Source organism: Pleurodeles waltl, chromosome 11 (assembly GCF_031143425.1).
Source record: "Pleurodeles waltl isolate 20211129_DDA chromosome 11, aPleWal1.hap1.20221129, whole genome shotgun sequence".
NCBI lineage: Eukaryota > Metazoa > Chordata > Amphibia > Caudata > Salamandridae > Pleurodeles > Pleurodeles waltl.
The window spans coordinates 421,589,941-421,612,430 of record NC_090450.1 but is presented as its reverse complement, the minus strand read 5'-3'; the positions used below and the strand labels follow the sequence as shown (position 1 = coordinate 421,612,430).

The window sequence follows — 22,490 nt, the reverse complement described above, 5'->3', positions numbered from 1 at the left end:
TGAAGGAAAGAATAACAAGTGTACTTCAAATGAGTCCACCAAAGACGAGGAAGGAAGTGAGGAAATTTTTGGGAATGGTGGGATACTGTCGTCAGTGGATCCCCAACTTCTCGACTCTAGCAAAGCCTCTACTGAAACTGACCCAGAAGGATGCATTGGATGAAATTGAGTTGAAAGGAGATGAGATGGATGCTTTCATTGAGTTGAAAGAATGCATGTGCAGGGCTCCAGCTTTAGGTATGCCTGATTACACAAAGCCTTTCACGTTGTTTTGTCATGAACGTGATGCATGTTCTCTGTCTGTCTTGACCCAAGCCCATGGTGGCGTAAACAGACCAGTAGCGTATTTTTCAGCTACTTTGGATCCGGTCGCAGCAGCACTCCCAGGGTGTTTGCACGCCGTAGCAGCAGTTGGTATCAGCCTCACTCAGAGTGAAGGAATAGTGATGGGACACCCAGTAACAGTCATGGTCCCTCACTCAGTTGAGATACTTTTGACCCGCTCCCGAACGCAACACATGACTGGAGCAAGACTCACAAGGTATGAAACGATAATTCTGGGCTCACCGAATGTGCAGCTGAAAAGGTGCACTACGTTGAATCCAGCAACGTTGCTTCCTGGAGAAAATGCCGAAATTGAGAACGCTGAAGACGTCGAGCATGACTGCCTTCAGGTGACTGAATTTTGCACAAAACCTCGACCGGACATCAAGGATACTAAGCTTGATGAAAATGATCAAATTCTTTTTGTTGATGGTTCATGTCTAAGAGACGGGATGGGGATTTTGAAAGCAGGATATGCTGTATGTACAGTAACAGGGGTCTTGGAAGCGGGATGGCTTCAAGGAGTCTATTCTGCACAAGTAGCAGAACTTGTAGCCCTTACCAGAGCATGTCAACTATCTGCATTGATGAAAGTCACCATTTACACTGATAGTCAATATGGGTTTGGGATTGTGCATGACTTTGGACAACTATGGTCACAGAGAGGTTTCCGGACTTCTTCAGGATCCCCAGTGAAGAACGGGGAGAGGATAAGGGAATTGTTACACGCCATTCAAGTGCCAGCCGAAGTTGCAGTGGTAAAGTGTAGTGCTCACACGAAAGGACAGGACTATGTTTCTCTGGGGAATGCATATGCGGATCAAGTCGCAAGATTTTGTGCCTTGAACTGTATATTACTAAGGGATGATTGGAATACGATAAATGAGCCAGAACTCGAACCAGCTGAAGCATTTGCCTTGAAGGTCGTAGATACAATAGATGAACTAAAAGCATTACAAAATAATGTCAGGGAGGATGAAAGAGATTCCTGGATTAAATCACAATGTATAAAGAGACAAGACGAGTTATGGGTTTCACATGAGGGAAAATTTGTTTTGCCAAACAGTCTCTTATCACAGCTTGCGCGGTTCTATCATGGGCAGGCTCACCTAGGGAGAGATGCCATGATAAGATTGTTCAAAACTGATTGGTTTAACCCCAGATTTTGTCAAGCTGCAGAAGCAGTTTGCCATCGATGTGTCACTTGCCAGCAGATGAACCCAGGAAAGGGAACGGTTGTGAACGCGAGTCACATTGGTAGGGCAAGCGGGCCTTTTAGTCGTATGCAGATGGACTTCATTGAGATGCCTGTGCATGGGAGTCTGAAATATGTGTTGGTGATTGTGTGCATTTTTAGTCACTGGATTGAGGCATACCCCACACGTAGAAATGACAGCCTTACAGTTGCGAAGCTATTGTTGAGGGAGTTGATACCACGTTTCGGATTCCCGATCTCTTTAGAATCAGATAGGGGAAGTCACTTCAACAACGAGGTGATAAAGTTACTTTGCGAAGCGCTGAACATTGAGCAAAAGCTGCACTGTAGCTATTGCCCTGAAGCCTCAGGACTGGTGGAGCAAATGAATGGTACACTGAAATCAAGAATGGCGAAAATATGTGCATCGACAAATTTGAAATGGCCTGACGCATTGCCCTTAGTGCTAATGTCAATGAGAAACACTCCTGATAGAAAGACTGGATTGTCTCCGCATGAAATTCTCATGGGCAGGGCTATGAGACTTCCTGCAGTTCCCGCAAACGCGCTTTTGAATATTACAGATGATATGGTGTTAGACTACTGCAAGGGTCTGGCTGACGTGGTTCGCTCTTTCTCTCACCAGGTGGAAGCGACCACCTTGCCACCGATACAAGGTCCAGGACACGCACTGAAAGCAGGTGACTGGGTTGTGGTAAAGAAGCACGTGAGGAAGTCGTGTCTGGAACCCCGTTGGAAAGGCCCTTTCCAAGTGATCCTGACGACAACTACCGCTGTGAAGTGTGCGGGGGTTCCCAACTGGATTCACGCCAGTCACACAAAGAAGGTGTTGTGTCCCACAGATGAGGAAGTTGAAGCGCTGAAACTGCCAGTGCCTGATAAAACAGTGCTGAGACAGAACAGAACGGAACTGAAAGCGAACAGGCAGAAACTGGAGAAAAAGAGATATTCTCTGAAGACGAAGACACCAACTCGCTTGGGGGAGACCAAGGAGAAAGTTCAGACAGCGACGAAGCAGCTGAAGGTGACAAACAACCTGAAGCAGCTGAGGGTAGCAAAAAGCCTGAAGCAGCTGAAGGTGACAAGGAGCCTGAAGCAGCTGAAAGTGATAAAGAGCCTGAAGAAAGTAACGGTGACGAAGGGCTCGAAAAAGGTGAAAAGGCAGGAGAGCCTGATCAGAGGAGGGCTTTCCCAGAAGCAGACGATACAGAAAAAGAAAAAGAGAACGTGATTGATTCCCCAGAAGGAGGGAACGAGGCAGAACAGAACGAAAGGGTTCAAGCTTCCACAGAAAAGACAGCAGGTCCATCAAATGGACACGGTGCAAAGAGAAGACTAAGTATCTCACCAATAAAAGAAAGGGGTAAAGAAAGTTTGAACGAAGGAGGAAGGCCAAAAGTGAAAGAGAAAAGAAAGGAAGTGACTGTCGTGGAACAATCGTCAAGTGAGGAAAAAGACTTGACAAAAGAGGAAAGTGCCAGCGAAGCAGAGTCGAAAAGAGAAGCAAAATTGAAAAGGAAAAGGATACCAAACAGGAGATATTCCGGTCCTGAATGGGCATATGCAGTCAATGACGATTGGACTGACGAGTTTGTATCTCTAAGCATCGAGAACGAAGAAGAAGAAGAGATACCAATAGAAAAGAAAAGTTTCATAGACTCTGTCGATTGAAAGAGTAGTAAATGATATTGCTTGCTACAATCTAACGTGAAACAAACAACCAGCTGAGACATTGCTAAACCGGATGAGACTTGCTAAACAGATAAAGACTGAGTTATTGCCGAATTGAGACAAATGCTGCTAACCGATAAGTGACTGGTCTTTTGAAGAAGACGGTGTCAACATTGCGCTCGTTCAGCTTTGTAACTGAATCGCTAAATAGTTTTATTTTTTAGGTGCTTCTAGCTCTCTGATTCTATACAGATCATGACTAGGTACGCTACGCAAAATAATAGAAAGAAATATTGTAAATATGTGTGTATAGGTTTGGTAATTACTTGTGTACTAATAATAATGGCAATTGTGCTTGGAATGCATCGAAAGGGTGAGAATGAGAATATTGAGGCTTCTACTATTGCTCCTGTTACTGTCACTGAACTAACCCCATTGAAAAGACTAGCATTGGATGAGAGGCTCTTGCACGATAAGAAAGAGCTTTCATATAACGTTTTCTATCGCTTGCTAACAGAGTATGTTGAGACTATGGATGCGAAGGATTGTTATGTATGTACACAGATACGGACATCAGTAAAGGAAGGGGTAACTTATCACCACATGCCTCTTACATATGGGATTACATGTAGTATAGTAATGTCTAGGTTTTATGGTCAAACTAACATACAGTATTTTTACTCAAATTATGATGTTACCTTTGCTTATGTTCCTATAATAGCACAGCTAAGCCAGACTGCTAAAGACTGGGATGCTAAAATAATGAGGGAATTTTTCGAGCCAATGCAGCCTTTTGAAACGGCTCATGCTCATAGGGAGAACCTTACTTGCTCAGTCTCTGCTGTAGAAATAAGCTTTTTAGATCGCACAGATGATAGAAGGGCACAAATGAAGGCGAAATTAGAAAAAGAGCTACATAAGAGGACTTCAGTAGATAATTATGATTTTGCTGCTATAAAGACACAAGGGAAAATAGCTTTAGATGCTTGGCATGTAGGGAAATTTTGTATATATCGAGGAGAATCTTATTATGACAACATTTTTGTAGGAGCGAGTGAGTGTAAACATACGTTTATTTTTAAGGCCAAATGGACATTCATGATGAACGGACTTGACCCTGTCATTCCAGGTGTATATTACATTTGTGGGTATAATGCCTATTATCGTCTTCCAAAGGGATGGTGGGGGAGATGTTATTTGGGTATAGTGTTCCCAAAGGTTTATCAACTGGATGACGTATCGATGATTCAAAAGACATCTGGATCCCATCGTATCCAGAAAAGAGAGACCGCAGCTGCTGTGGTAGGAGATATATTTGGAGCCATGATTCCTTCATTGGGAGTTGTGTTGAATTCCATCAAGATACGAAAGTTGTCTACTATAGTGGATAACATGTTGACAAAGTTTTCAGGTGCTATAATCCTGATAGATGCTGAACTTGCAGCGGAAAGAGCTATGACTCTTCAAAATAGGCTTGCTTTAGACATTCTTTTAGCAAAGGATGGAGGAGTTTGCAAAATGCTTGGTGCACGACACTGTTGTACCTATATACCCGACAATAGTGTGAAAATTAAAACTATGCTTGCTAATCTAACAAAAGAGAGTGCAGATTTGAAGGAATTGAAAGAACCAGGAGTGTGGGAGAAGGTTGGAAAGGGACTTGCTTCAGTGGGACATTGGATTGGGGGAATTTGGAATGGAATATTATTGAAAATAATAGAAGGAATATTAATAGTAATAATTTGTGTGTTTGGAATTTGGGGAATAAAAAGGGGAATAATAATGATTATGGAAAGAACTAAAAGAAGAAAAGAAGAGAAAATTATGAAAAGAATGGCAGAAGAATACAAAGCGCAAACGAGGGGAACTAAAAGGAAAAGGGAACTGACAGAATTTTAATGGAATAAAATTTGTGGGCATGATTTGTGTGATGACAAGTAGTCATCAGAGGAGGGATTGATGAAGCAGAAAATGAAGGTTTTGATTTATTAACGCTTAAACGTAGTGCTGAAATAATCATGTGTGACTTTAACCGAACTAATAAAGATTGTACGGGGACAAAATGTGCCCTCAGAGTAGTTTGCCATCATTTATACGCGTGCTTTATATAACGTGGTGTATTAGAATTGCACTAATCCGACATAATCATAAACGTGTGCTATGATTTGTTTGTTTGAAATGCTTTAGCTTAGCATTACTTTAGCGGAGGCTTTGGCCTAGTTGCCCGGTCTCACGATTTAGATGCTCGTATTTTTCCACTGTGCTAATAAACGTGTATTTTTGCTTGAAGCTGTACTTTTCCACAGAAACCGTTCACATGCTTATCTTAAGGTTTCGTGCCAGCCTGGCATATTTTCTCTTTACTTCAAGGTCGATTTGCAGGTGCGGACAATGGAGGCTCTGAAAGTGAGCTAACTGGTAGACAATGTTGCAACTTGCGTACCCATCTCCAAGGATAATGTATGCTTAAGTAAAAGCTTGAGAACTGTCGTTTTTGATTGGTCAATTTGAAGCTAACCTATGAACCCTCCAATGGAGACCCTACTGGATTCAAATTGTTGTCTATAAAAAACCAGGTGCACGAGAAGAAACTCTCTCTCTCTCTATCATTGGACATCCCGCCATTTTGACTTCGTAGCTATTATGGCCCACTTTGCTGCGACGCCATTTTGAGAGACTTTGATGCTTTCTCTAATCGGGAGAAAGAGACTTTAATGATTCTTGCCCTAGAGACTTTAACTTTGATTTGATCCCTTTGCATGAAGTAGTAGTTTTACCTTGCCGCCGTGAGGCAATTGCCCCGTCCACCCCTGCCCCTTTGCCCCGTCCCATGCTGATCGAGAAACGGTACCCATGATGACCGAAGAACGGTACCTGTGAGACGAAGACTTCCTTGTATGCTGATCGTAATTGGTAAATATGAAAGGAAATTGTACAATTGCATTGTGTTTCTTTTAGGTAACCAACTGCTGATTTTGATAAGGGCCTTAGTTAGGAGTTTTCTAAATTAATGTTGCTAAATTGTTTTTGCATGAAGTCCCACATGCCGATGCTAATTTGAGGTTAGACGAGGATTCCATATGTCGCACGATGCAATTTGAGATCTTGTTATGCTGACTAAATGTATGCAATTAGTTCATTACAGATTATCGTATTAGTGATTTGCATTGCTATTATCGAATGCCTTGTGATTCAAATGCTACATAGATTGCACTTGTTCCGCCGTTATGGACAGCTATTAATGTTCATATATGTTTATCATTTGGTGTTGAGACACATCTATATTGTGCTAGCTTTGCTAATATAGGGAAATAAAATTCACTAACTTTGAATAAACTGGTGTGGTTATTCCTGACTGAAAGGTCAGGGTTCGTCGAAATGTATTCTGGATTAATTGTTAAATGTTATGTCGAACAAGGTATTGCTTATGTTCGTTATTGATTATTGATTTTAATGAAATTGATTGATTAAGAGTACAGAGAGTTCCCACTAAGTCAAAAGATTCATCGGCCTAAAGAGCGTCCGAAACAGGTAAAATTATTAGTACGGACCGCTCTATCACGTGTGCTGAGAATGTTGTTATGTAGGGTGATTCTTTGGCTAACACTAGCTGATGGTATCCGGACCGAAGGTCTAGCTTGGAAAACCAACGGGATTCACTGAGCTCTCCCAGGATGTCATCGATGGTGGGAGTCAGGTGCCTCTCGCGTTTGATGGCGGTGTTGATGATGTGCATATCCACACAGATGCGGACTTCCCCTGGCTGCTTAGGTTTGCGCGCTACCACAATAGGTGAAACCCACGGTGTGGGTCCAGATACCTTCTCAATGATTCCTGCCTTTTCACGATGATCCAGTTCTTTTTCCACCTGCGGTCGTAGGTGAAAAGCGACACGTCGGTGGCAGAGAGCAACCGGCTGTACCATCCTGTCGATATGGATCTTGATCTCTCAGCCTCGTAGGCATCCGATTCCTTCAAACACACCTTTGTACCTGGTCAGAAGGTCTGCTACGGAATCTTGGTGAATGCTGAATGCGAACGTGACTACACCTAGGTCCTCTGCGGCCTTGCAACCCAGTAGCATTCCTTGCCCTTCCTAGGTTACGTAGACCTTTGTGAGGATTGTTTGGGACCCATGGGTGATCGTCGTTTGAAAAACACCTTTCAGGACGAGTGGCGTGCTTTGCCTGAATGCTTCACGTTGGCCTTCATTAGTGTCTGAACCTGCACCATTCGGCTGTGCTCCTCTCTGGCTACGAGGTTGATCGATGCACCAGTGTCTCCTACTGCAACTGTCTCATGTGTTCCTATGAGGACCTGGCATCTTGGCAGTCTCGTTTGTCGAGTGTTGGTGTGTCCGACAGTAAATAGAGAGTGAACGACATGCACAATGGTTTCGACATCGTCCATGTCACTTCCGTGCTCGGATTTGCTTGATGTAGTATTGACAGACGCGTTTCCGGTGCGGGCCCTTCCTGACCTGCACACTCTCGCAAAATGGTTTATTTTTCTGCAGTTGGAGCACGTTTTTCCTTTCGCCGGGCACTCCGCTGATTTGTGTGGGGTTCCGCCACAGTACCCACATTGTCGTGCCTGAAATCTATTGGGCCGTTGTTTGGTTTTATTTGCAGCCAGCGCAACTGCGTTGGCTGCTTCCTCTTTTACCGGCCTCTTTAAGGTCGTCTCCATGTGGGATGCACGGGCTTTTGATAGTTCTTTCGCTGGCCCATCTCTAGAATGTCTTGTAGAGACCTCCCGGACTCTTCCAATATGGGTTCTCTAAGCTTCAAGGACGCACATCCATGGATGATTTGTCCCCTTATTTCCTCTGTTTCATCGGTGAATTGACATGTGCTGGCTAAATCCTTCAGCCTCATGTGAAAGGCGTCCAGCGATTCTTCTGTTTGCTGCCTCGCTTGTCTGAATATGAAACGTTCATAATCGGTGTTGGCCATTGGCTCAAAGTGTTTGTTCAAAGTGGCTATGAGAGTTGTGTGTGTTTTGGGAGTGTCTTCAACAAGGTTTTTTTTATATCTTGTATACATCCTTCCCCCCCTAAATGGAGGAGCATGGCGCGCTTCAGCTCATCTTCGACTTTGGTAGCTTCAAAATATAGGAGGACTCTCTCCACCCACTCCTTCCACTTTGGCGCTTGCGCCGACAGGGCGCCTTCGACGATGAATGGTTCGACTGGTGGTATGGCCGACATGTTGGTGGGTGTGGGAACGCTGTAGTCAGGATGTAGCTGATTTGAAAAAAAACTACGTGGCAGCAGGGCTGGGTAAGGCAGATTGGCGTGTTCTGTACTCAAGGCTGAGGCTGGTGAGCACAGGATTCCTCCTTCTGGTAGGCGCATGTGTGAGGCTGACAGCTTCTGTGATGGCCAGCTATTAGGCCAGGATCACACATGTGCAGGGCGGGGCCATCCGCCTGAGCCGTGTGGGGGTCAGGCTTGTGTTGGCCGGCGTGTACCGGCGCTTCGGGCTGGCGTCTCATGCGCGATTCGTTAGGGCTTGTTGGGGCACACCTTTCCCCTCCCCTCCCCCGGCACCAGCACCGCGTAGTTAGCAGCCGCTGCGGGCGGAACAGGGATGTGGTAAGCCAAGGTCTAGCTCGCGTGGCACGAGCACCGTGTCAGTAGCGGCTGCCGTGGAGTGGGAGCGGAGCGTGGCAGGGTGCTGCTCCACCGCTCGTCGCCAATGTAGTGTTTGCAGGGTATGCTTGGCTACCCGCTGAAATAACTGCACGGACACGGTGTATTGTTTTACTCACTCGTGTCCACTCCTGTGCCCTCGTTCCTGCCCTACTGGACTCGCCCGTGGCCACGCCCTCTTTATTTATACTCCAAAACCCCATGACCTTGGGGCAGTCCACAATACTTTTTATTATAGGTGTGGCTATATAAAGTGCATCGAGACGCACCCACAAGAACCATCTCTGGCCGTGCCCCTCTGCACTTGGATGTGTCCAGTGGCCGGTTACGTCACCGACCTGCGACACTACACCGTCCTGCCACAGAAACCAGCCACCCCTGTTTTACAGGAAGGCGACATTTCTTTGGGGTGGAACCTGTCCGACAGGTCTACTGTACCAAGGAATGCAGAATTAAAATGGAGAGGCTGAAATGACAACCCATGCTCTGCTCAGCTTTGCGTGAAGCGGTGACTGGCATCCGCTTGAATGTTACCAGATGATTCCACCATGCAGCAGAACCGAGTTCGGACGGTCTCAAAGCAAAAGCCGGAGGGTAAGAATAAAACTTCCTACGAAGTGCAGAGACCAGGTCTTTGTCAGCCGAACCCTTCCATCAACAGCCCCCCACTACCAACAAAGGTACGTCCACCGATACCCTCACTGTCTCCGGACCCCACTACCACAGCTTTGAAAGTACTAAGAGGTAACAGAGACAAAAAAACAGACACCACATTACCACACACTTGTCCAACTACTTTTCAACTTTTAAGCCAACACGTGAGCCTATATGTTCGCTTAAATGTTTAAATCGGTCTTTCTATAGATATGTGTGTTTATATGTATAACTGTATATGGAGATGAATGTATGTGCACACACCCATACAAAGTCAGATGTAAACAATGTATATATACACCCGCTAAATTCCACTTTTAGAGACGCGACTTGAATACACATGGCTGAGGAGCTGGTCCCACTCCTTACCTGCCCACTGCTTTCGATGGAGGCATTTTTGAAGGCGCTCCAGGGGGTGTCGTGCTCGAGGGCGTCCTGTGGGGTGCAGGCGCTACATTTAAAGATCCTCCTCTGCAGCCTCCTTTCTCGAATGCACCTGTAAGACAGAGAGAACCCGGGATCAGAGGTCACAATTGCTCTCACTCACACACACACACAGACTGCACACGTGGACGGGCAAGGGAGGAGAAGGTGCACCCCCACGGGAGGGGGAGGATAAACGAGACTGGAGAGAGGCAGAGACAGTCCGTGAACCACTCTGGCACCATCTCTGGGCACCAAGGAAGCGCCTAGACTACGGATCTGCCGCACTTAAAGGGGAAGGGGAAGGGGAACACTTTCAAAAATTCCTTTTGACCTCTGGATTAGCTGCTATCTTTTAACTTCTTGGTGATTTTACACAAAAGGGATGCTGCTTAGGAATACTTGTAAATGAAAATGCATTTTACTTCTATTCATTTGGTCCTTTTTCAAGAAAGATTGTAGAGTTCTAACACCAACACGTCCTCGCAAAAACGAAACTGCGATCGGCTGTACCTTCCCTTGCCTTTTAAAGTTACACAGGTCGAAAGAGGAAAATGTACCCCAGCGCCCTCCAGCGAAAATATGTGTACCAATTGCCCAGTATCCCTCTTGACTTCCACTGCTGGACATTACATTTCTTCCAGCTGACTGTCTCCCTCCCATCTTCCACCACAAAAGCTCATCTTTTCAACTCCATATTGGTGGGGGGGTTCTCTGGTGGGGTGGGGGCGAGAAACAGGTTCACAAAGGTTTCTACCTGGTACTTTGAGAAGTTTGAAAATAAGTACTTTTTTGAGTTGGAACGTAACATAAGTCTGTGCGCACCAGGTACACGGACCGCTCCACTGAACTGGAGCGTCTCAGCGGCAGTTTAAACTAAGATCTTTATAGCAAATGTATTAGACCCCCCCCCCCACCCTTGGGTCTGTTCGTTGAGACTGAAACCAGTGCCCTGCAGATTGCGCACCACGCATGTACATCGCTGCCGCAGTACCGTAATACCCCGTGTTATTTCAATAGCATTGAAACCTGTGATCTTAAAGGCGCACAGCTCTCTGCAGCAGACAGAGAGCGGCCAGGACATACCCAGAGCTTTCACTTAGTACACTGAGCTGTTTTACCAGCTGGCACTACTATTCATGCAGCACAAAGAGCTCTGCATCTTTTGCTAGGTCTGGAACGCTTCTTTGCCCCTTTCTACAGAGGAATTTCCATGAGGGCTAGAGGATCCAGCTGAGACAGTCACTCTGTCTAGGGTGTTTAAACTGGCTGACTAAGGGCCTCGGGTGCAAACATTTTTCGTAGTTGTAAAGACTGTGAATCAGGCTTAGCGCTCGCAGAACACCTTTTTTGCAATGTACAAAACCCCTTTTACGAATCGAAAAAAGTCTTATTGACTTGCAACCCTTTCCGAATTGAAAACAGTGGGGGGCGTGTAAGAGGTGTTCTTAATTGACTCGCAAAGAGGGGGGTCATAAACAACTGAAAAGGTACCACTACTTAAGTTAGGGTAGTAACTGATTCGCAAAGGGGGAGCTCAACTTCTAGGGGCCAGCTTCCCCTTTGGGAATCATATTGATGGCCTCCTCTCTTCCTTCCTAACTACAAAAAAATGAGCATTGGCTACGCCAATGGGTCTAGCTTGTAAATCAAAGCGCCTCTCCAGTAACCGCTGGATTTAGGCACTCAGTGCGTCATCCCACATGCACTCTGTAACTCATCCATTCATCCACTCACTGACTCATTCTTGCTTTTACCCGTTTACAACCACAACAAAACACACATTTAAACGCAATAACACAAATAAGGAGATTTAAAGCAGCAAAAAGACAACATGCTGCCACCTAAATATGGTGGGTATGCTTGCAATAACAAATAAAACAAAAAAGCAGCGAATGTTGCTTGTGCAGCACAGGCTGCCCGGGAACACATTCAGTTAAAAATTGCACAAAAAGCTTAAGTGAAAGCAAAACATACACTTTGACGCACACACACGAAAGCTAACAATAGGGGTGAATTTAATATTATGCTTGCTTAAAAAAATATTCACTTGAGCATGGTTAAGCACTGGAATTTCCCTGCATGAACAGAACCAAGGCAAATCTAATGGGCAGAATGCTGGTGTGAATTATGGTTCGAAAAATCTGCAAACATTTTGACATTTTTGAGATTTAAGAGTTCCTTTCACTCATATAAAAGTAGCTCAACTAAAAAAAACAAGCATTTGCAAAGCCAATAGCTCTCGCCTATGTAAGAGCTTATTGGCTTTGGCAATGTGTTTTGCCATGTTTTACACCAGTGTGGCTGCTGTTCAGCAAGTGTATAAGTTAATGGTGTGAAGTGTCAGAGTGGAGTGGGGGAGTAGAGTGTTGTAGAGTGGGTTTGTTGAAGTGTTATAGAGTGGAGGAGGGGGAGTAGTGGCATAGACTTGAGTAGAGCGGAGCAGAGTTCAGTGGTTCAGTGGCAGAGAGTGTTGTAGAATGGAGTGGGGCTGAATAGGATTGAGTAGGTTGGAGTGGCTTGAGGAAGTGGGGTGAATTGGAATAACGTGGTGGATTGGATTGGGGTTGAGTTGGGTAGATTGAAATGGGGTGAGGTGGATTGGGTGGATTTGAGTGGGGTGGATTAGATGGGGCTGGGATGGATGGTTTGGATTGTAGTGATAGGGATGGGGTGGACTGGATTGGAGTGATAGGGGTGGGGTGGACTGGATTTGAGTGGGGTGGATAGGATATGAGTGGGGACGATTGGATTCATTAGATAGGAGTGGGGTGGATTGGACTGGAGTAGGGAGGATTATACTGGATTGGACTAGACTGGATTACATTGGATTCACGTGGATTGGAGAGAGTGGGGTGGACTGAACTGGGGTGGGGTGGATTGCCTGGGATAGAGTGGTGTGGACTGGAGTAGAGTCTGGTGGATTGGAGTAGAGTGTGTTGGACTGGAGTATAGTGTGGTGGATTGGACTGAGTGGGGTGGTTTGGAGTGGGGTCGGGTTCACTGGATTAGGGTGTGGTGGGCTGCAGTGGGTTGGAATGAATTTGGGTGGGATGGGTCTATTGCACTGGAGTGAGGTGTGTTGGATTGGACTGAGGTGGATTGGAGTGAGGTGGATTGGCATGGGGTGGAATGCAGTGGGGTGAGGTGGATGGTTTGGATTGGGCTGGGGTGGACTGAACTGTGATGGGGTGGGGTGGATTTGGGTGGTGTGGATTGGAGAGAAGTGAATTAGATTGTAGTGGAGTAGATTGGATTGGAGTGGGTTAGACTGGATGGATTAATGTGAGGTGGACTGCACTGGGATGGGTGGTTTGGACTGGAATACAGTGCGGTGGATTGGAGTACAGTGGGGTGGAGGGGATTGAAATACGGTGGGGTGTGATGGATTGAAGTGGGTGGGGTTGGGTAGATTGGCTTGGTGTGGATTGGACTGAGTGTGGTGCACTGGACTGGGGTGGATTGGATTGGGGCAGACTGGAGTGGGTTGGATTGGAGTGGGGTGTATTGGACTAAAGTGGAGTGGATTGGACTGGGGAGAGGTATATTTGATTGAAGTGGGGGTATATTGGATTGGGGTGAATTGGATTGGTGTGGGGTGGACTGAATTGTGGGGTATAGGAGTGGGGTGAATTGGAATTGACCAGGGTGAGGTCACAACCCACTTTTTAGTATGACAAACCTTTGCGATCCATCTAGCTTTAATGGACATGAGGCAAGTGATTTTTTTAAAGAAAAGCATCGTGTGGTATTGCGTTGGCATTTACAGACAGCACATTTCCATTGAAAAGGTCATCAAAGTTCCACAGACATACAGTTTTATAGATAGAACTATACTGCACACAACAATGTGGTTTCAGTGAAAGTTTATTTGTGCACAACCCCACCAAGTAAAGTACCTTGATTTGCTCTGACCTTAATAAAATCTTTGTTTCCATCACACTTCAGAATTAAGGAAAAATGTGTGTGCAAAGTTAATTTAGTTATTTACATTTTGTTGTGTTTTATGAAAAAATGACAGCCTTTCTTTTCACACCCATGAACCCAAGTAAGATTGTCACATAATTCACTTTACTTTCTCTGGCTGTAAAATGTGAGGAGTTTGTAAACACCTCCCATGTTAAAAAAAACAAATAAGCTTCACAGGACACATCCTGACATTTGATTCCTGTCTTTGAAACACAGCAAATGTGATAAGATAAATACAGAGTTCAAAGGCATCTTTATTTGTTGCTTGAATATTTGCAAACCACAAAAAAGTAATCTCATGAGCCACCTACAGTTTGGGGAAACACTGCCATAAAGGAACAAGGCCTTGACCCAAGACATTCGGCAAACTACTCACCAACAAACATCCAATGGCTTGTTCTTGGGTAAGTATACTAAAAAGGCAGCAGTTGCCCAGATCTGAGCCTACTTAGATTAGACTCAAATATCTTTCGCTCAAATGAAGCCAAGAAGAAAGCTTGTTCCAGAATTTGTTTGCACATTATACATAAAATAAATACAACAAACAAAGTTCTGACCTCGCAGAGGCCCTGAATCTGCAGTGATTCCGATCTGAAGCATAGAGTTGATTTTAATGAGGTTGACATCCCACTTCTTCTTGACCGCTCTTCGGCTTTCCAACCAAGTATTTCTTCAGAGGCTAAGTGACTTTGGAAATAAGTCCATGCAGGGTGCTTTTTGTCAGACTAGACAGCCAGTGTGGACGGTGGATCAGTGCCAGGTAGCGGTCACGACAGTCAAACATACTTCTCTCCACTTCCTATATATTAGTACATATGATGTGGAAATAAAGGACAAGGCAATCAACCCAAGGCTATATTTTGTTGCTCAGGTGACAAAGGACGGTCAAATTAACCACATAATCTGCTTTACAAATTACCACCTGTAACTCTTGCAGAAAACCAAGCACCTGCTTTGGCACAAGAGCTCTGCAACTAATACAAGACCAATTATCTGCTGCAAAATTAACTATGGCAATACTCTTTTAGCCGGTACTGCAGTAATGGCAAAAATATGCTGTGTGTAGCAGTCCCCACAGTATAGACACACAGTAGAGGTAGGTTTGGATTATTAAGGTAAGTATTTATTTGTTAATTTCAAAGGAATGATGTATCGGATCCTCAAAACGGTTTAGAGTCTATTTCTTCTTTGAGTGGTGAGCTTCTTCTTCCTAATGGGTATCACTCTTCTTCTTTCCTTTAGGTGTCGTTTTGGATCTTCCTCATGGGGTCCCGGGTACCATATAGGAAAAGAGGGAACAAATACCGCGGGTGAGTGGAATGAAGGCCTTTACATACGTCCCTTAATTATTTGAAATACTGAGGAATGGGTTAAGGAGGGGGGGGGTGCCAGTGAGGACTGTGAGCTATGTGCCTATTACTTTATATACTAAATGTGCTTGCTTTTGGTGCTTTTTACGTGCTCCTGTCTTTGTTGTGCCCTCTGATTACCTCCCTGTCCTCCCCTCGCCCTGCCTCCCTCCCTTCCCCAGCTTGTCTCCCTTTACAGTGCCCCTCGGTTTGTCCACAAGGACCGTACCTTCCCGAGCCACGACCCTCCGGGGCCGTGGCTGGCTCTGTGGAGGTCCTCTCGTTGGTCTCCTGTCCTGTTGTCGTTTGGTCTGGTCCCCTTGGATTCCTGTGCAGCTCTGTTCCTCCTGGCGTTGTCTCCGTAGGATTCTGACCACTGGGGCTGTCCTCCGTCCACGAGGTTGCCGTCAGGATGGTGTGGCTGCCCTTTCCGACCGCCGCCGCCGCCTTTCTCCTCTCCTTCCCGGGGTTCCTTTCTGCTCGCTTTCCACTCTCTGCTTCTCCCGCTGTCGCCGCCGCCGTCCTCCTCTCGCCCTGCTCCTCCTCTCTCTGGGAGATTTCCCGGCATTTGGCCTCCCGCCGGCCAATCCGAGGAGTCATCGTCATCGGAGGTTGCTGAGGCAACCTCCGAACGCCGGCCTCGCAGTGAAAGCGTTCCCATGGTAACATGGGAACGCGGAATCGACTCTTGTCCTGCAGGCGCCTCGGCGGAGATCGGGCCGACCCGGTCACACACCCTTCCCCAAGAACTGTCCTGCTCTAGGACAGTTGCAGACAGGGGAAACCGAGATAGATAATCCGCGGGGGCCTGGCGAGATCCGGGTACGTGGCGGACCTGAAAAGAGAATGGTTGGAGTTCAAGGAACCAGCAGAGTATTCTGGAGTTTGTATCCTTATGTGCAGCTAACCACGTAAGAGGAGCGTGATCCGTGAATAGTATAAAAGGCCGACCCAGGAGGTAGTATTGTAAACAGTCGATGGCCCATTTTATAGCTAAACATTCCCTCTCAATAACTGGGTAATTACGTTCTCGAGGAAATAGCTTCCTGCTGATGTAGACTACGGGGTGGTCATGCCCCTCATCATCAGGTTGCGTTAGAACCCCTCCAAGCCCAACATCCGAGGCGTCGGTGTAAAGGTGGAAGGGTTTTGTAAAATCCGGGCAGCGTAGGATGGGGTTAGAGGTTAAGGAGTTCCTTAGTTGTTCAAAACTCGCACTTTGTGTCTCCGAAAAAGGCAAAAGCCGATTGGGATGGTGTTTAGCGAGGAGGTCCGTAAGAGGGGCTGCTATGGTGGAGTAATGCGGAACAAAACGTCGATAATAGCCCACTAATCCTAAAAATGAGCGTAAATCCTTTTTAGTGTGCGGAAGAGGGGCATGCAAAATAGCATCCACTTTCGGATTTTGAGGTTGGACTGTACCCTGATTAATCCGATAACCCAGATAGGAGATGTCTGTCTTACCTATGATACATTTCTTGGGATTGGCTGTTAAGCCGGCTGTTTTAAGGGCGTGGAATATTTTCTGTAGGTGTACTAAATGGTCGTCCCATGATTCGCTAAAAATGACTACATCGTCTAGATATGCGGCGGAGAATGTAGGATAGGGTTTTAAGATCCTATCCATCAACCTCTGAAAGGTTGCTGGTGCTCCATGAAGCCCAAACGGCAGTACTGTGAATTGATACAACCCTGACTGGGTGGAAAAGGCTGTTTTTTCTTTATCCTGAGCAGCTAGGGGAATCTGCCAATATCCTTTTGTTAAGTCGACAGTGGACATGTATTTTGCTCTTCCTAGTTTTTCGAGAACGTCGTCTACCCTCGGGATGGGATAGGTGTCGAACAGGGAGCTCGCGTTAAGTCTGCGGAAATCGATGCAGAACCTGACACTACCGTCAGGTTTTGGTACTAGGACTACTGGTGAACACCAGGGACTATTGGACGGTTCGATGACTCCTAAGGTTAACATCTTTTTGATTTCCTCCTCAATTAATTGTTTTCTAGCTTCTGGAACGCGATATGGACGCTCTCTAGTGATAATACCGGGATTTGTTCGTATGTTATGGAGGATTAGGAAAGTTTTTCCTGGCTTTTCCGAAAACAACGGTTGCCACTGTTTTAATATTTTATGTGCTTGTTGTTTTTGCCCCTCAGATAAAGTATCGTCCACTGAGGGTAGAGTAACCTCCGTGGATGGGGTGGTAGGGTAAAACTCGATATCTAGTGTCTTGTTGGGACACATAAACTGACCCATTTCTACGGTACGGTCAGGCTGTTCGGGTGTCTCCCATTTTTTTAGCAGGTTTACATGGTATATTTGTGTTTTCCTCGGATGGGAGGATATTTCAATAAGGTAGGTGACGGGGGAAACTGCTTTGATTATTCGATGTGGCCCTTGCCACTTGGCGAGGAGTTTGTGTTCGGAGGTGAGCCTCATTATTAGGACCTGGTCCTCGGGTTGGAAAACTCGTAGTTTGCTTCCTTTGTCATATTGGACCTTCTGAGTTTGTTGGGCCTGTTCCATGTTCGCATGTACGTCGGCCCATAAGCTGTGTAGGTGTTTTCTCACTTTTTGAGCATATTCTAACAAAGGAGTTCCCCCTTCCTCAGCCTCAGCCTCCCAGGTTTCTACCGCCATGTCTAGCAGGGAGCAAGGTTGGCGTCCAAACACCAACTCAAATGGGCTATGCCCAGTGGATGCTTGCTCGTGTGTTCGTATGGCGTACAGAACGAGTGGCAACTTTTGATCCCAATCTTTCCCTGTCTCATTGACAATTTTTCTAAGTAGCGTTTTAATGGTTCGATTATATCGTTCTACTAGTCCGTCTGTTTGAGGATGGTATACGGAGGTTCTGATCTGAGCTATCCCCAATGTTTTGCACACTTGTTTCATTAGGGTGGACATAAAAGGGGTACCCTGGTCTGTAAGGATTTCATGGGGAAACCCAAGTCAAGCAAAGACATTAATCATTGCTTGGGCAACAGTCTTGGTCGTCATACTCGTCAGAGGAATAGCCTCTGGGTATCGTGTGGCATAGTCCACAATGACTAGGATGTAGGTATGTCCTTTTGATGAAGAAATTAGGGGTCCGACCAAGTCCATCCCTATTCTTTTGAAGGGAATGTCTATAATGGGAAGGGGTAAAAGAGGTGCCTTCCTAGGCCTACCAGGTTCGGTTAACTGACATCGGGGACATTGGGCGCAATACCTTCGTATGTGGGCGTATACCCCAGGCCAGTAACATTTTCTGAGCAAATATTCTTCAGTTTTCTCTCTCCCAAAGTGTCCTCCCCCTGGGTGATTATGTGCTAGTGTGAGGACATGATCCCGATACTCGGTAGGTACTAGAAGTTGGAGTTTACGTACACCCAGCCGGGTGGTAGTTACCCGATATAATAAGTTTTTCTGTACTACAAAGTAGGGACCCACCTCCTCAGTCTCCTCTGGTACGGCCGACCTCCAAGCATGGGTAAGGGAGGGGTCCTCTCTCTGTTGTTGGCTAAAACTACTAGGAGCTTCATGGAGTTCTGCGACTATTTCTCCGCAAGAATTTCCACCTGTACTTTTCCGATATTCCTCCCTCTCATGTCATTTTTCTCTCCGTGACAATTTTCTACGATCAGCTGGACACTCAATGAAACTCTCTGCAAAAGGAGCCTCTCTCCACCAATCTTTGACTACCTTGTTATCTCTGACGTGATCCAACAACTCTTGGAAGTGGATATAGTCTGTCCCGATGATACACTCCTCGATTAATTGGGGCATTATTCCCACTGGCAGGAAATCCCAATAGGGTCCCCACACGATCTGGAGCACCTTTATAGGATACTGGGCCTTATCTCCATGTATACAACATATAGATACCCATTGTTTCTCTTCTGTGTCATCATGCATCAAGTCTTTTCTGATTACCGATTGGCTACAGCCGGAATCAACCAGGGCATACACCCTTTTCCCGTTAACGGTTATCATTAGTTTAAATTTGAGGGCACCCTTTCCCGTACATAGTACCCTTCGTTTTGTCATTCCTATCTCCATTGGTTCCCCGATATCTTGTTTTTGGGGACACATGCGTGCAATGTGTCCCCATTCGCCACAATTATAGCATTGGGGTCCCATTGTGGGTGGGCCTTCCGGAAATCTTCGTGGTACTATGTGGTCTGGTGGATTTTTAAAAAAAGGCTTTGGATTCGGAAGGATCGGTTTAAGGGTGTTTCGCGTTGGAGGGTTCCTGACATCGGTAGACCGATGGAAAGCACAGGCGAGATCAATGGCCGTCTCAGTGTCTACCTTTGGGTGTTGCCTGAGCCAGTGTTTTGTGGATGGGGGTAGACCGTCTAGATATTGTTCTAGTATGATGGTTTTGATAACCTCCTCCCGACTATTTCCAACATGGCCTAACCACTTCAATGCCAAATCCTTTACTCGAAAATAAAAGGTTCTGGGATCTTCATTGACGCCCCATTTGATTTTACGGAATTTAACCCGGTAATATTCTGTGTCGTGGCCCACCCTTTCTAGTATACTAGTTTTTATGTCTTGATAAGGGGTGACACCGCCCGGGTTGGCTGCTTGATATGCTGATTGTAAGATACCTGTGAGCAAGGGAGCAACATACTGCCCCCACTTATCTTCCGGCCACAGGGCGGAGGAAGCCACTCTTTCAAAATTGGTAAAAAAGGACTCTGGATCCTCTCCCTCCTGGTATTTCTGTAGTACCGAACTAGGTACATTCGGATGTACCTTACTAGCGGCAATAGTCTCAGTTAGTTTTTTCATCGCGCTTTCATGGACTAGCTGGTTATTCGCCAGTATGGTCGCCTGACTCTTCAGTGCGGATTGTAGGGCCTCTCGGTCTTCTTTGGCTTCTCGCTGTTGGGCCTCCCATACCAGCTGTAAGTGTCTTTGCCCTTCTGCTAGCTGCTTGACCATGGTCTCTAATGACGGACTTTCACTCATTGTAGATACTGTTTGGACTGCAAATGGGGGGGGGGGTTAACGAAATCCCACTTCTGACACCACTGTAGCAGTCCCCACAGTATAGACACACAGTAGAGGTAGGTTTGGATTATTAAGGTAAGTATTTATTTGTTAATTTCAAAGGAATGATGTATCGGATCCTCAAAACGGTTTAGAGTCTATTTCTTCTTTGAGTGGTGAGCTTCTTCTTCCTAATGGGTATCCCTCTCTCTTCTTTCCTTTAGGTGTCGTTTTGGATCTTCCTCATGGGGTCCCGGGTACCATATAGGAAAAGAGGGAACAAATACCGCGGGTGAGTGGAATGAAGGCCTTTACATACGTCCCTTAATTATTTGAAATACTGAGGAATGGGTTAAGGAGGGGGGGGTGCCAGTGAGGACTGTGGGCTATGTGCCGATTACTTTATATACTAAATGTGCTTGCTTTTGGTGCTTTTTACGTGCTCCTGTCTTTGTTGTGCCCTCTGATTACCTCCCTGTCCTCCCCTCGCCCTGCCTCCCTCCCTTCCCCAGCTTGTCTCCCTTTACAGTGCCCCTCGGTTTGTCCACAAGGACTGTACCTTCCCGAGCCACGACCTTCCGGGGCCGTGGCTGGCTCTGTGGAGGTCCTCTCGTTGGTCTCCTGTCCTGTTGTCGTCTGGTCTGGTCCCCTTGGATTCCTGTGCAGCTCTGTTCCTCCTGGCGTTGTCTCCGTAGGATTCTGACCACTGGGGCTGTCCTCCGTCCACGAGGTTGCCGTCAGGATGGTGTGGCTGCCCTTTCCGACCGCCGCCGCCGCCTTTCTCCTCTCCTTCCCGGGGTTCCTTTCTGCTCGCTTTCCACTCTCTGCTTCTCCCGCTGTCGCCGCCGCCGTCCTCCTCTCGCCCTGCTCCTCCTCTCTCTGGGAGATTTCCCGGCATTTGGCCTCCCGCCGGCCAATCCGAGGAGTCATCGGAGGTTGCAGAGGCAACCTCCGAACGCAGGCCTCGCAGTGAAAGCGTTCCCATGGTAACATGGGAACGCGGAATCGACTCTTGTCCTGCAGGCGCCTCGGCGGAGATCGGGCCGACCCGGTCACACTGTGGCATTAGTATTTAATCTTTCCAAACATCTCACGTATCTGAGGCTTGTCAGAGCCATTTACTGGCTGCCAGTAGCTTCCAAGATTAGGTTCAAAACGGTCACATGGGCATATAAATAATTAAATGGCAATCCTCTGGCTTACATACAACAAAGATTCACTGCTTGTGTCCTTAAGGATACCTCAGATTTGCTGGGAGCCAGCTTCTGAATACACTATACCGTTTTTTCCTGATGCACAAGGACAGTAATTTGCATACAGTGCTTCTTCCTTGTGAAACTTGATCCTAGGCAGCCTCAGTCAAATGCAACAACTTCTCTGGGTCAGGAGAGCTCGAGATCGATGAAACCAGGCAAAGTTTTTGCTCTTTATGGCTACAGCGGCCCCCACTGGCATACAGGGTTGCCGACTTTACACTACACAAGAACAATGGGCTGACTGGCAGGTCAGTAATGAAATACTTATTTGCAGCCTCCTGTGGCATACAGGGTCATTGACCTTACCCCGCACGTGGGCGACAGCCCAAACGTTGCAGCAACGGCTAATTTCTCAGTGGCCCCCTCTGGCATATGGGGTCACCAAATTGAATCTGCACATGGGCAAAGGCCCCCTTCTGTACACAAGGCACTTCCAAAAAATACCACGCAACAGGGATCCACTCATCAGGATTGACCACTAGGCCTCGCTCCCTCCAAGCATTCTCCTCTTCCTCACAGGGCACACTGGCCTTGGCAAGCAGGCAAGTGTTGGAGCACCAGGCTTTAGGGCAGACGGTCTTCAATTTCCCTGGGTGATACCCCCTCATCCAGCTGGGAGACTGGAAGACCTCAGCACCTAGCCCAGGTCACAGACAGAAGACTTGCAGAGCTCCATTTCCTCAATACACCCCACTGCCGCTTGTGGACCTCAAGCTCCAATTGTTATAGTCCATTTACAGACACAAATTTAGTGTCTTTGGTAGGCAAACAAGAGACATGACAGGATAAGATCAATTTGCCTCCTCAGGTTCTCTGGCAGAGTTCCCATCATGCTGATCAGTGTTTTGTTAATCCACTCCACCCAACCATTGGTTTGTTGGTTTGTGGGTGGTAAGACGTGGAAAGAAGGCATGTCAAACCAGCTTGCTCCCACATCTCTCTCATGTAAAAGCAGAAGAAATTGGTTCCCCAGTCAGAAATTACCATCTTTGGA

General features: G+C 46.5%; 1 protein-coding gene and 1 long non-coding RNA gene across 2 annotated transcripts in view; one reads left to right on the top strand and one right to left on the bottom strand.

Moving 5' to 3' along the window:
* NGEF (neuronal guanine nucleotide exchange factor) overlaps positions 1-22,490 on the bottom strand; it is an 850,900-nt gene that overhangs the window by 703,580 nt on the left and 124,830 nt on the right. Inside the window, exon 2 of the mRNA XM_069213776.1 lies at positions 9,888-10,014. Within this exon, the coding sequence (XP_069069877.1) occupies positions 9,888-10,014 (127 nt within the window). The remainder of the gene's footprint in view (positions 1-9,887; positions 10,015-22,490) is intronic.
* The window catches only part of LOC138265762 (uncharacterized), a 59,432-nt gene continuing 46,247 nt past the window's right edge, over positions 9,306-22,490 (top strand). Inside the window, exon 1 of the long non-coding RNA XR_011199415.1 lies at positions 9,306-9,458. This is a non-coding gene — a long non-coding RNA (uncharacterized lncRNA). The remainder of the gene's footprint in view (positions 9,459-22,490) is intronic.